The sequence below is a fragment of the Paroedura picta genome, chromosome 8, assembly GCF_049243985.1.
Source record: "Paroedura picta isolate Pp20150507F chromosome 8, Ppicta_v3.0, whole genome shotgun sequence".
NCBI classification, from domain to species: Eukaryota; Metazoa; Chordata; class Lepidosauria; order Squamata; family Gekkonidae; genus Paroedura; species Paroedura picta.
The window spans coordinates 100,659,243-100,673,303 of NC_135376.1; the positions used below are offsets into that span (position 1 = coordinate 100,659,243).

The 14,061-nt window shown below is 48.1% G+C and overlaps 1 protein-coding gene across 5 annotated transcripts in view; it reads left to right on the top strand.

The window, feature by feature from the left end:
- Positions 1-14,061, top strand: part of WDFY4 (WDFY family member 4) — a 305,701-nt gene that overhangs the window by 140,210 nt on the left and 151,430 nt on the right. For all 5 annotated transcript variants that reach the window (XM_077350999.1, XM_077351000.1, XM_077350998.1 and 2 more), the window contains 6 exons: positions 493-566; positions 2,126-2,287; positions 3,150-3,223; positions 6,663-6,762; positions 11,440-11,645; positions 13,040-13,209. In XM_077350999.1, coding sequence (XP_077207114.1) covers positions 493-566; positions 2,126-2,287; positions 3,150-3,223; positions 6,663-6,762; positions 11,440-11,645; positions 13,040-13,209 — 786 coding nt within the window. The remainder of the gene's footprint in view (positions 1-492; positions 567-2,125; positions 2,288-3,149; positions 3,224-6,662; positions 6,763-11,439; positions 11,646-13,039; positions 13,210-14,061) is intronic.

The following is a 14,061-nucleotide window of genomic DNA, read 5'->3' on the forward strand; positions in this document are numbered from 1 at the left end:
CCCCCTGGCCTGGGTTTTGTGGGAAAGGTGAAACAGCTAATCCCCAGAGAGGCTCCTCTGTGCAGTAAGATCATCTGGTGGCTGATTCTCCTGAATTGGTTCAAGTTGGCCAAATCAGTGATTCGAGTTTTACTGGCACACATCCCAATTTCCCATCATGTGCAACCTAAATCTTTTAAGTGGGGGTGCTGGGGATTGAACCTGGGACTTTCTTTGTGCAAACTAGGGAGCCACAGTCATTCCTTGATTATTTTTTTATCCCAACATTTTCCAGCATGTGGGTGAGAGTAGAGGTTTTTGCATTTCATCAGTGAAAGCATACCATGTGGAAATTAGCTTTCTTTCTGTTTGATTTAGATAACTTCTTCTTGCTGCTGCTGAAACTTAAATTCTTTTACCACAGAAAGAGCTGATGTTTTGAGATGGATCTCTTGAAATTATGCACTTGACATCCCACCAAATTGTCCTGACTGGTTTCTCTTTGTCTTTCAGCTGTGGTGTCATGGCCCTGAAAATCTGGACCTTTCCCTCTTCACACATCTTACAGATATTCTACAACCCTCAAGGTTGGCCAGTAAATTCTGGCATTCTGGAACTGGGGGGGGGGTATGAAACAGGCCGAGGGGTTGCATTCCACTCATAGCAGCTCAAGGCCAGAGGTGGACAGCAGTGGCTTGCCATCGCCTGTCTCTGCGTAGCAATCCCCACCTTCCCTGGCAGTCTCCCATCCAAGTACTGACCATGGCTAGCCATGCTCAGCTCTGAAGCACTGAGAATCTTTGACCAGACTGGACAGAGGGGGCTGCTGAGTCTAAATATGCTCTAAACCTTTGGTGAGATGAGAAGCATAACTGTGCTCCTCTGAATCCAACAAGAAAAGGTGGAAAAATGATTGGTGCTGGAGGGGAATAGATATAAACCAGGAATCAGAATCACAGAATCATAGAGTTGGAAGGGGCCATACAGGCCATCTAGTCCAACCCCCTGCTCAACGCAGGATCAGCCCTAAGCATCCTAAAGCATCCAAGAAAAGTGTGTATCCAACCTTTGCTTGAAGACTGCCAGTGAGGGGGAGCTCACCACCTCCTTAGGCAGCCTATTCCAGGAAGTTCCACAGCAGCTAAAATTCAAAGAGCTTCAATACAGAACCCACTGTTGTAATGTCTACTACATGTTGTTCTACCACTGCACTAGCTGCTTGTCTGCCTTTTCTCCTTTTGCTTATTGGTATGGCTTTCTGCTTGAACTTATGAATTCATGAGTATTTCCTGCACTTAATTTAGCTCAAAAGACTCTCTGTAAATACAGTGACAGAGTCTGACATTCTCTTCAGGTTTAGCTTTTGGAGCAGGAGTAGATGGAAAGTTGGACATGGTCCATTGTAGGCAAGTGTGCAGTTTCTAGTGGACCTGCTGGCCACATCCACCAAAGAATGGTGGACAAAAATGGGCCTCTCTCTGACCTCTTCTTAAGTGCAAGTGAACATTCTGGATCACCAAGCACAAAGTGGTTACATGTCAAGAGATCCAAAGTGTGCTTCTAAATTTAAAATGTGTCAGTGGACCATAGAGATTCTCCTGAAAGACCAAAGAAACCACCCACAAGTTGGATGTCAGCCCAGGCTTGCTTCAGAAGGTTGTCATTGGGGCCATTAGCAGTTTGTCATGCCTCTGCAGATAACCCGCTTGCCGAAGCACTGAGATTTCTTTTGTGTTCCCCCTTGCCCTGGTGTATTCCTTTGCTGAGAAGTCCGAGGTCTGGCGCACTCCATTTCCTGGTTCAGATGTCTCCCAGGTCCTGATCCTTTCTGCGATGGCTTTTACAAGAACTGCATTTATTTCCACCATTGTATGGCTCTGGAAATCAATATCGTTGTTTGTTTTGGACTCTAAGCCAGGGCAATTTCTGTTGGGGAGGGGGGCAATGAGTGGGAGGTGATCACAATGACAGGAGTCCCCAGCTGACACTGAGAAACCATTAAATTTGTCTGGAAGTGTTTTGTTGGGTTGCCAAGACAACATCAGAAGCCAAAGGTTCAAGAGTAGAGAGTGGGGTAGAAGAAATGAAGCTATGCTTTTTTTTTTTTTCCAGGAAAAGCTTTTAACAAACCTTTTGTCTGCTGCAGGGATGGGAAGTGGAATGCCAAAATGGCTCACCAGATGCAGATGGTCCCCAAACTGTTGCTTCTCTTCAATGACACCAGGATCTCACGCTGCCGAGTCAGCAGGATCTGTGCTGTCCTCTCCTGTTTGCTCCAGGGCCATTTCAGCATCCAAGATGCCCTTCGGTAATGCCCTTTTCTATCTCATGCAGTGCCACAGTGGGCAGGGACCTTTTATCTCCCCCTTCAGTTTATTCTCGGTAAGGGAGAAGAGATGGAGGGATAAGGATTGACTTGAAGCAGAGTAGAGATCCGGAATTGGATCTCTCGTATCTGAATCTGGTATTCAGGGCTACATCATGCTGACGCCTTGATGTGCGAGATAGGGAAATGCATCTTCTAAGATGACCCTCAATGCTCATGGTTTCTGAAACTACTTGTATTAAAAGTAGCCATGCAGTCAGTAGAGGACACCTTTGAATTTAGTCAGAAGGCGTTGTGCTGACTGATTGGACCATCAAACTGACCAAACGTGGAAGCCCTAATCTCTCTCTCTCTCTCTCTCTTGCATGTGTATTTATGTATTTTTAAAGATTTAACAATGTTTTTTAAATGTATGTGACCAGGCCAATCTTGACCTCAGTTTGTCGTTTTGAATGGTTCCAGTCACTGGTTTCCCAGAATCAATGCGGATAATGCAGGACCAAGCTGGACGGTACATCTGGAGACCCAGAAATGGTACCCAGGGGATATGTAGGAAGGATAATCAGAAACAAATGCCATCTGAAGACTGATACCTGACCTCCAGAAGGCAGGCCCACAAGCATAGGAAGCTCTTTATTCAACAGGACTGGAGGGTGGACAGGGGTGCTTCCCACCTTCAAGAACTGATCTTTTTTTCCTGCCTATGCTGATAAGCTTGACCAGGGTTTGTGGTTGCTTAACACTGTTGTGTGATTTCAGGTGAAGATAAATTAAGGGTGCTGGGCCTGCATGCTGCTAGAACTGGTGACTTTCTCACTAAATGGCTTCTCGCTTTCCTTGCAAGGATCGGCCTGTTCCTGGTTTATACGTTAAGCCCCTTTTCCATAGATGAAAATGAAACCTGCCTTCTGGGAGATGGTAAGAAACCATGCTATGCAAAACCAGAGGGTTGTTCTGCCAAAAAAGGTCCTTTTGTAGATAGAAAAGAGTACCATGTTGATGATGATCCTTTAACATGTTCGGAAGGCCAATGGCTCTCTGCATCTGTTCCTGGCTGCTCTTCAGTGAAATTTAGGGCTGGTTCTCAAGCCAGGCAGCAACCGGCTTGCAGCAGGAATGTAAGGGGGATCCTCGTGCCCTGAGGGGCCCAGCTCCATTTCAGCCATTGGTGAGGTGGGAAGCCATGGGCATTGCCTCCTGGACACTGCTGGCGGTGGTATGGGAGGAACAAAAACACTAGAACTCAAGGGCATCTGATAGAGCTGGTGGGCCATAGATTGAGGACAGGCAAAAGGAAATATTTCTTTACACAGCAAGTGACTAAAATGTGGACTCTGCTGCCAGAGGATGTAGTGATGGCCACAGGAATAGATAGCTTTAAAAGGGATTAATGGAGGAGAGGTCTATCAGTGGTTATTAGCCACGGTGACTAAAGGGAACCTCCTTATTCAGAGACAGTAAGATCTGAATTTCAGTGCAAGGAGGCAACATTAGGAGAAGGCCTCAGCCTCTAAGTGTCCTTCAGAGGAACGGGTTGGCCAGTGTGCAAGATGCTGGATTAGATGGACCACTGGTTTCATCCAGCAGGACTCTTCTGATGTTCTTACGAAGACCTCGGCCTCTCTGCCCTATTGTTGGCCCTCCAGAGGAACTGGTTGGCCACAGTGTGAGATGGAATGCTGAATTAGATGGACCCTCAATGGCCTCATCCAGCAGGGCTCCAGATTTTCTTCTGTTTTTATGCGGCAAAGGCTGCGCCTTGTTTAGGATGCTCAAATTGGGGGCGCTGTGAAGCTCACCATGAACGTGCCCCATGGTAGAATGTACCATATTCCAAGGCCTTCAAAGGTATTCAGTTGAATAAATCAACTCTCATCTGATTGACACTATGATGTCATACTTCCTTACTCTGAAGAAAAATTGTCTCTCCAAAATAAAATATTGTTCCCTCACTGACTGAGCTGCCCTCCTAGTGTTTTGTTGTTGTTGTTGTTGTTGTTGTTGTTGTTGTTGTTGTTGTTGTAATTAGTAAAGCTGGCTGTCCTATCCTGACAGTGACAGAAGTTTGGGCTTGAACTCAGCCCTGGGACTTTATGGGAAGATGTAAGAGTCCTGTGTTCTAAAACCTTTTCAGAATGGCACTGAGACAATGAAAATCCAGCCATAACCAAAGATTTTATTTAGCATACAGCGGAAGGGTAGACAGAACGAAGAAGTCAAGCCTTGATGTAATCTGTATGACAGGCTTTAGAGGGGCTTAGATGCTTTTCTGAGTTTTCTCACTGAGAAGCTTTTGTTTCTATGTTTACCCAAGCACACTTCTGTTTTTTTATCCTCTGAACTCCCCTAGTTTTCTAGGAGGCAGACCCCCTCTACTAGTATCCCAATTTCCCTTCCTAGAATCACCAGCTCCCCCCTAACTTCTGAGGTGTCTGAATCAGGATACTTTCCACAACAATCCAAGGAAATCCTCAGCCATAAAGCATCACATCAAAATCACAAGATATCATAGTCGCACTGTATGCCATATTGGCCAGACAGAACCTGGAGTTCTGTGTCCAGTTCTGGAGGCTTCACTTCATAAAGAAGGTGGACAAAATGGAGAGGGTATAGAGGAGAGGGACAAGGATGATCCGGGGCCTGGGGGCCAAGCCCTAGGAGGAAAGACTGAGGGGAATGTTCAGCCCTGATAAGAAGAGGTTAACGGGAGACATGATGGCTCTCTGGAAGTATTTGAAAGGAGGGCAGGGAAAGGTTCCTGTTGACATCAGAGGATAGATCCCACAGTAATGGGTATAAACTACGTGGAGAATGATATCAGCTAGATATCAGGAGAAAAATCGACTGCCTAAGGAGGTGGTGAGCTCCTCCTATCTGTCAGTCTTCAAGCAGCAGCTGGACAGATCCTTATCCTGGATGCTCGAGGCTGATCCTGTGTTGAGCAGGGGGTGGGACTAGATGGCCTGCATGGTTCCTTTCCCCTCTAGGATTCTAGGAGTCTAGTTCAGCAGTGGAAGGGGCTTCCTAAGGTGGTGGGGAGCTCCCCATCACTGGCCATCTTCAAGCAGCAGCTGGACAGATCCTTCTCCTGGATGCTGGAGGCTGATCCTGCACTGAGCAGGGGGTGGGACTAGATGGCCTGCATACTCTATGGGCCATTCCGCACTAGTTCAAAATTGCACAATGGTTGCAAATTGAAATCGCTACTAATTTGCAGTTATGCACAACGTCGTTGACAATCTGCCCACTCCTGAAACCAATCCGCAAAAAGCGCTTCGTTGCAGCGCTTTCAGGAAAATCCCAAAAAGTGGATTCACCCTCCGGAAAGCGCTACACTCTTGCAACCAATCTGCAACAATAGCGGGAAAGTTCTGTGCGTTACCATTGTTGCGGTTTCTGCAAGGTCCCTCCCCCTGGCTCTCTCCTCTGATCTTCCGGCGAAGCGATCGCCATTTTTTTTTTTCGGAGCGAGCGGAGATCAATGCCTTTGTTTACCTAGCGAGGCTTTCCCGGCTGCAGTCCCTCCCCAAGCACCAAGCACCACACAGCCCCGTTTGCTGGTTTATTTTCCCTTTATTTTTCCCTTTATTTTCGGCTGAAAATCGCGCCCATGCGGGTGGGGGGGGGTTATTTTTTTTTCATTCGGGGGGAGCGTGGCAACGATGAAACGGCAGCTCAAACACCACTTGCTAGCTAGATTGGTCTCTCCTCCTAGCTAGATTGGTCTCTCCGTTGCAACGAATCAATGCAGATTCGTTGCAACGTGTTTTGTTTTTGTTTTTTAAACCTGCCTTAAAAGGAAAGGGGCTTTTCAGGAGCATGATAACGGCCACCCATTGGCTGCTCGTTTGATTGACGGCCATGGGCGGGACAAAGCTTGGCAATATCGCTTCCTGGCTAGCGATTTTTGCCGAGACCGGAAACCTGTGGGAAACGATAGAAACACAACTGGATTCCACTACAAAGGCAGATATGCATAACGACGAATTCCACTATTTAAAATGCTGTTTTTTCGTTCCGCAACCAATTTGCTACATGGATCCTGGTGCGGAATGGCCCTATGAGTCTAGTTCAGCAGTAGAATGGGCTGCCTGAGGAGGTGGGGAGCTCCCCCTCACTGGTGATCTTTAAACAGCAGGGGGTGGGGCTAGATGTCCTGGATGTTCCCTTCCCACTCTAGGATTCCATGATTCTGTGATATGGAAGTTGAAGGTAGTTGAGGGGGGGGGGTGTTATTGCTTATTTCCTGGAGGAAATGCTGCTTGTTGTCTAGCAAGCACAGTCTACATTGTTCATCAGCATATGCATATTAGTATATCAGCACAGGCAGATCCAGTTTCTTTATTTTTACCTTTAGCTTTAGGTCAAACATCTGGGAACAGGATCTGGCTTCGAAACCAGTTGCTCAGGACGCTGCTCGAGGTATTGCACTCTGACCAACTTCATCCATCCTCAGAGTAAGCCTGGGCATTTTATCTTCTTTCACTTGCATCAAGGGTTCAGTGTTGATTCTTACTTATGAAAGCTGTCATAAAGGTTCTCAAGCAGAGTTGGTTTGTATGTGCAGTTCCTTGTGGCCCTTGAACATGTAGTTGGGCAAATCCCAGTGGTGTAACTAAGCCGTGCCCTGGGTGCCGCTTGATGGGGGTGCCACTGCTCACAAGCCTCCCTGCCCACTGCAGCACTCCACTCGAAGGCCAGGGAGAGAGAGAGAGAGAGAGAAGGACAAAGAGCAGGGAGTGCACCAAGATCAGCAGCCTCCCAGGCCAAGTGCGGGACCAGCCCCGGGAGACCAGCCTTGATGAAGGGCTGCCCAGTTCTCCCCCGGCCAAGCCACTCCTCCGTCCAGGGATGAATCAGCTATCCGGACTCTGCTTCTCCCCACAGGGCCTATGCTGTGCCAGAGGGGCAACAGGCTCGAGGGGCACAGGCAGCAGGCACCTCCCAGCAAGGGCCAGGGCAGCCGGAGGGCAAAGAGAAAGTGGCAAATGGCAAGTGGCAGGGACCAACACGGGCAAAGCGACACACACAGCTTGCCGGACTGGCTCTGTGGATCATCTGGCATGGCTCCAGTGCACAGCATGCATGGGCTCACATGCCACTCAGCCCCTGTCCTGGTTGCGCCACCTCAGTCCTTGCATGGCATTGGTGTACAGTTGGGGGGAGAACTGGCAGTCTGGGCTCAGGACATGTTGCCACTCAGTGCCAATTGGAGGGGGTGAGGCCTGGGCTGTGCAGAAGCCACCGAGCCGTGACCTGTGTGTGTGTGTGGGGGGGGGAGACAGATGGCAACTTCCTCTGGGATGGGGTGGGAGGCTTGGAGGGATTTGCATCACTAAGTTCCACTCACCCACATACCCCCTGAGTCACCACGCCCACTTACCCGTCCCGGGCACCAAATAGGCTCAGTGCACCACTCGGGTCTTCCTCTACCCCCCCACCCACCACATTTGAAAAAGAAAGTGTTTGGAATTCAATTGGCGATGCTCAGAAGGGGGAGGGGGGAGCCTAGTGCAGCAGGAGCTTCTTTCTTTCTTTTCTTGAATGAGGGGGGTGGGGAGAGGATTGCAGACAGCTGCCTCACAGGGGGTAATAAAATCAAGAGGCAAATCTCTGCTGAAATAAGTTAGGGCTTCTGGAGCACACTCACTTTAAGAAAAGCCTTGCAACTGGGAACCAGGAAGACGTTGAACTGATGCCCTGGCCAATCAGAGAAGACTGCTATGTTACAGCTTTGGAGGCACGAGGCAGAGTTAATTTGCGAAAAGTAGAGAGCTGCACATTTACTGATGCCAATTTTTCAAATATCGATGTTTATATCCACGCCAGGGTTTACATCCCCCCCCCCCCCGCTGTCAATCCTGCTGAATTCAGATCGCTTTTAACCCGTCTTTCTGCTTTGTCCTCACCAAATTGAAACAGAAACCCTTCTGCACTTGAGCAGAAGGCTGCTTGTCTCTTTCCTAAAGGAGCGAGCTGGTGAGCAGGCAAGGTTGGGGGGAGCTGTGCTGAGCCCAGCCTCTCATGTTGTTGTTAGGTGCGAAGTCATGTCCGACCCATCGCGACCCCATGGACAATGATCCTCCAGGCCTTCCTGTCCTCTACCATTCCCTGGAGTCCTTTTAAGTTTGCATCTACTGCTTCAGTGACTCCATCCAGCCACCTCATTCTCTGTCGCCCCTTCTTCTTTTGCCCTCAATCGCTCCCAGCATTAGGCTCTTCTCCAGGGAGTCCTTCCTTCTCATGAGGTGTCCAAAGTATTTGAGTTTCATCTTCAGGATCTGGCCTTCTAAGGAGCAGTCAGGGCTTATCTCCTCTAGGACTGACCGGTTTGTTCGCCTTGCAGTCCAAGAGACCTTTCAAATACTTAAAGAGGGCTATCATGTCCCCTCTCAACCTCCTTTTCTCCAGGCTGAACATTCCCAAGTCCCTCAACCTATCTTCATAGGGCTTGGTCCCTTGGCCCCAGATCATCTTTGTCGCTCTCCTCTGTACCCTTTCAATTTTATCTACATCCTTCTTGAAGTGAGGCGTCCAGAACTGCACACAGTACTCCAGGTGTGGTCTGACCAGTGCCGTATAGTAGCGATCCCCAACCTGTGGGCTGCGGACCACATGTGGTCCTTCGACTAATTGGAGGTGGGCCCCGAAGGACGCCTTCTCCCCCCCCCCCCCCCAGCCCTTTACAACACACTTCTTTGTTGTGGCGTGTCTGTATCTTATTTTGAAGGGATGTTTAAACATTACCATAGCAATCAGAGCGCTAGGGCAGTGGTTGAGAGTACAGGAGTAAAGTACCCCCCCACACACACTGGGCCTCAGTAAAAGGCGTTGAGTGGTCCCCGGTGAGTGGTCCCCGGCATTGAGTGGCCCCCATTGATAAAAAGGTTGGGGACCACTGCCGTATAGAATGGGACTATGACATCTTGTGATTTTGATGTGATGCCCCTGTTGATACAGCCCAAAATGGCATTTGCCTTTTTAACCACTGCATCACACTGCCTGCTCATGTTTAGTTTACAATCCACAAGTACCCCAAGGTCTCGTTCACACACAGTGTTACCTAGAAGTGTATCCCCCATCCAGTAGGCATGCTTTTCATTTTTCTGACCCAGATGCAGAACTTTACACTTATGTTTATTAAATTGCCTGATGTGCTCCTCATACAAGTTAAATAGGCAAGGCGACAGTATACAGCCTTGCCGAACTCCTTTCTCAATTTTCAACCAATCAGTGATTCCATACCCGGTTCTCACTGTTGCTTCTTGACCTGCATATAGATTTCTCAAGAGACAGATAAGATGCTCTGGTATTCCCATCTCTTTAAGAACTTGCCACAATTTTTTGTGCTCCACACAATCAAAGGCTTTAGCATAGTCAATGAAGCAGAAGTAGATGTTCTTCTGGAACTCTCTAGCTTTCTCCATGATTCAGCGTATGTTGGCAATTTGATCTCTAGTTCCTCTGCCTCTTCAAAATTCTGCCTGTACTTCTGGAAGTTCTCGGTCCGCATGTTGCTGGAGCCTAGCTTGTAGGATTTTGAGCATAACGTTGCTAGCATGAGAAATTAGTGCAATGGTGCGGTAGTTTGAACATTCTTTGGCATTGTCCTTCTTTGGGATTGGAATGTAAACTGACCTTTTCCAATCCTGTGGCCACTGTTGAGTTTTCCAAATTTGCTGGCATATTGAGTGTAGCACTTTTACTGCATCGTCTTTTAAGATTTTGAATAGTTCAACTGGAATGCTGTCACCTCCACTAGCTTTATTATTGCTCAGACTTGCTAAAGCCCATTTGACCTCACATTCCAGGATGTCTGGCTCCAGGTCAGTAACTACCCCATTGTGGTTATCAGGGATATTAAGGTCGCTCTTGTATAGTTCTTCTGTATAATTTTTTTTTTAAATCTCTTCTCCTTCTGTGAGGTCCCTACCATTTTGGTCCTTTATCATACCCATCTTTGCATGAAACGTTCTCTTCATATCTCCAATTTTCTTGAAGAGATCTCTAGTCTAGTTTTCTTCTATTTGTTTGCACTTTTCATTTAAGAAGGCATTCTTATTTCTTCTAGCTTTTCTCTGGAATTCAGCGTTCAGTTGGGTGTGTCTTTCTCTTTCTCCCTTGCCTTTCACTTCCCTTCTCTCCTCAGCTATTTGTAAAGCTTCCTCAGACAGCCATTTTGCTTTCTTGCATTTCTTTTTCTTTGGGGTGGTTTTAGTTGCTACCTCTTGTATAGTGTTGCGAACCTGTGTCCATAGTTCTTCAGGCACTCTTTCACAGAATGAGGGAAATCTCTGCTTAGAGAAGTGTGGGATTCTGTAGCACAATCACTTAAAAAAAATAAATATTGGGAGGAAAATCTTGCAACTGGAAACTAGGAAGTCTTTGAACTGGTGCCCAGCCAATCAGGGACAGACTGCTTCTCTACTTCAAGGGGGAGTATGTTAATCCCAAAAAACACAGATCTACACTTTAATACTGGGAGCTGTCAAAGTGGCTTGGATCAATTATGCCAAGTTTTCTCTGCTTCTGGATATTGCGGGGGAAAGGTAGGGTTACCATGAATCAATCATTGATGTTGTAGAGGGAAAATTTAAAGCACCCAAAATCAAAATGCAAATTGAATTCAGTGTTGATGGGAGGGATTTATTTGAACTGGAACTGGGTAAAAAGCTCTGTGCAGACTACACCTGGGAAACCCTCCAGCTGCCATGCTCCTATTCCCATAGAAGAAAGCTTGTCTGAACTTTGCTTGCTGTAGGCTCACCTGACACATATGCACGTTTGACCTGGAGATCCATGTTTTGGGGTGATTTGTGTCAAGGACAGCTGGGAAGATCTACCAAAAGGCTTGTCTTGCCCCAACCTACAAATGGGAAGCAGCTGAACAACCTTGAGAGTCTCCAAACCTCCCAGAGGCAGGATCAGCGTTCAGCTGCCACTGACTGTGATCCTCACTGCTTATTCCCCTGGACCTGAAGTCCCTTAAATGCTGCTGTATTTTGCATGGATATGTACTGCTTATTTCTTGTCATTTATTTATCATCAAATAATATGACACAATAAGTGCCAGATGGGGAGCAAGGGGCGTGTGTGTAAAGGAAGTCAGTGAACCAATATGTGTTTCCATCCAGGGTGCCAGAGGGCGTCTTCCAGGCACTGGGGCCTGACTGGTTCCTGATGTTCATGCAGAGCCACGTGCATGTGAGCACAATCGTCCTGGTGGCCAGGCTGCTACTCCACTTCCTGCATAATCGCACCCTCTTGTGCAAATTCAAGGAGGGGATGATGGCTGGCCTGTGGCTTGAAAAGAGCTCAAAGGGGCTGAGCATCTTGACAGGTATGCTCTCAGCAGGCCTGCTGACCACACCCCGGAAGGGGTCACAGGACCAGCCATGAGGCCAGAGGGAAGAGGACAACAGCTGGGTAGGTTACTGCAGAGTAGCAGGCTCTAAGATGAGCTGGAGGACAGGCTCATGAGACAACACCTCTGCAGCAGGCAGGCCCAGAGGGAGCGGGAGAGGCTGTGGTGGAGGCAAGGCATCTGCCAAGCTCAGGGCTTCTGGTGCGTGACCCTGCTCCTCCCATGCCTCTACTCGGCCACATACCCATCCCTTCCCATTCATTTGTGAGCGCTCTACCACCACCCATGATCCTGCTTCTGTTTGCATGCCAGTGACTCTTGCCACAGCAGCACCAGTTAGTGTCGCCAGGGAAAGGGCATGCTTGCAGCTATGAGTGCAAGCAGTAGAAGGGCTGACCAGCAAGGGAATGATGCAGAGTTGGGTGGGGAGAAGGAAGGTGTGGTGGGCAGTAGGGGACCTCTGGATACTGTCTGCCCAGGGCCTCAGAGAACCTTGTACTAGCAATAGGTGGGGGGGGGAGCAACTCCCAAGGGGCCATGTGGCAGTGGAAGAGCCTCTGCTTGACATGCAGAAGGTCCCAGTTCCACCCTCAGCACCTTCCAGCTGCAAGGACCAGGCAGGAGGTGATGGAAAAGACCTCAATGCCTAAGTAGATAAGCCTGACCTTGAAGGTCTGATTCAGTTTAAGGCAGCTTCACGTGTTCATGAAAATAGTGGTATGGTTATGAGACAACTGCTGAGGCCAGGTCCCCAACCTGGATGGCCCAGGTAGCCCAAGCTGAACAGATCTCAGAAGCTGAGCAGGGTCAGCTCAACTGCAAGCCACCTCAGTTTGTTTCTTGCCTGGATGACCCTCCAGGGTTGCTGTGAGCCAGGTGGGACCTGACAGCACTCTCCACTCCCACACTGAGGCCAGAGGTCTCTGGAAGGGCCGTCTTCCATTTGGTTGCATTTGCATCCTGCCTCCTTCCATGGAGCTAAGGGGGATGCACAAGGAATTGTCCCTTTAATTTAAAAAAAAAGAATGTTAGAAAATGGAATACAGAACAGTAAAGGAGAAACAAATAAGAAATGTTTAACAGTGAGATGTTGTCCTTGAAGGTGATCAAGAAGCTGGCCTGAAACAGCTGCCAGTCGGGAACACCTGCAAGATGCATCCAATCAAACGCTATACAGATTAACCTTTGGGAGGAGGGAGGGAGCAGCTTTGCCAAGCAGAGGCTCTTCCACTAATCCACAGAGATCAGCAATCAGGCAGCCTGTGTTAAGAAGTGTCTTCCTTTGCTTGGATTCATTTTCTTGGTCCAAATATTTTCCCATTTCTCAGGAGGGCTAAGGGTGCATATGTGTGTTTATTTCTTTGCTGTAGACAATTTAAAGAGCTGTGCCCAGATACCTGAATGCAGCCCATACCTGCTGTTTGGATTTGTGGAGCTGAAGATGTTCCTGCACAACAGTATCCACATTCCAGAGATTTATTTTCTGCTGTCAGGGCTGCTTTTGGCCACTCCAGTGTCCGAACTACCCAATGAATCCAAGGTAAGCTCCTGCTGGGGCTGCCTGGGCTGTGCGCAAAGGGCCAGCTGGAGGCATTTCAAGGGACCCAGGTCCTGGGCCACGAAACAGCTGACCCTGTAGAAGCGTCTCCTTGGAGATCTGATCTGCTGTTTGTCAGGCTGGGGGTTCGGGTTATTCAAGTTTTACAGAATTACGTGAGTTTTACCAAATAAAGAAAACCCGAATCTGAAAAGTACCCAATTTTTTTTCTGGTGCACATTCCTAGTCTCTATCTCTCTTTGAAAGCACTCCAAAGAGTGTTTTGGAGGAGCTGGGAGAAGGAGAGCATTAACTCAGGAGCTGACTCAGGAGCTTACTACTAGCTCCGCCCTCTGCTAAGTAGGCCTTTGTGCTATAAAAAGCTCTTGCTTGCTAGAGGCAATACAAACAAAACCCAAAAGACTCTTGGGGTCTGGATTAAACCATAATACTTTGTAAGCAGCCAAGAGCAAGAGCTAAAGGACCCTTGGATGGCCTCTTCACCTGAGGATCAAGCCGAAGGGTTCAGTGAAGTGTAGGACTGTTTGTGGAGCAGTTCAGATGAATCAAAGTGGCATGAAGACTGAAGAAGGTTGCGTAGTGACATGTACCTTCTGTGGAATGTTTGTCTTTTTACCTCGGGGACAGTTTTTGCAAATTAGTGGCTCTGGTGGAGGAGAAGGTCCAAGGATTAGAGAAACAATTGATTACACTGCAGGAGGAGGGAAATCTATCAAAACAAAATCAGGAGCACCTAACACAGGAAGGTAATAATTGGAAGAATGTTACACATAGGAGTAGAAGAATAAGGAGTTCTGACCCACTGATGCTCAGCAATCGGTTCCGAGGTCTGCC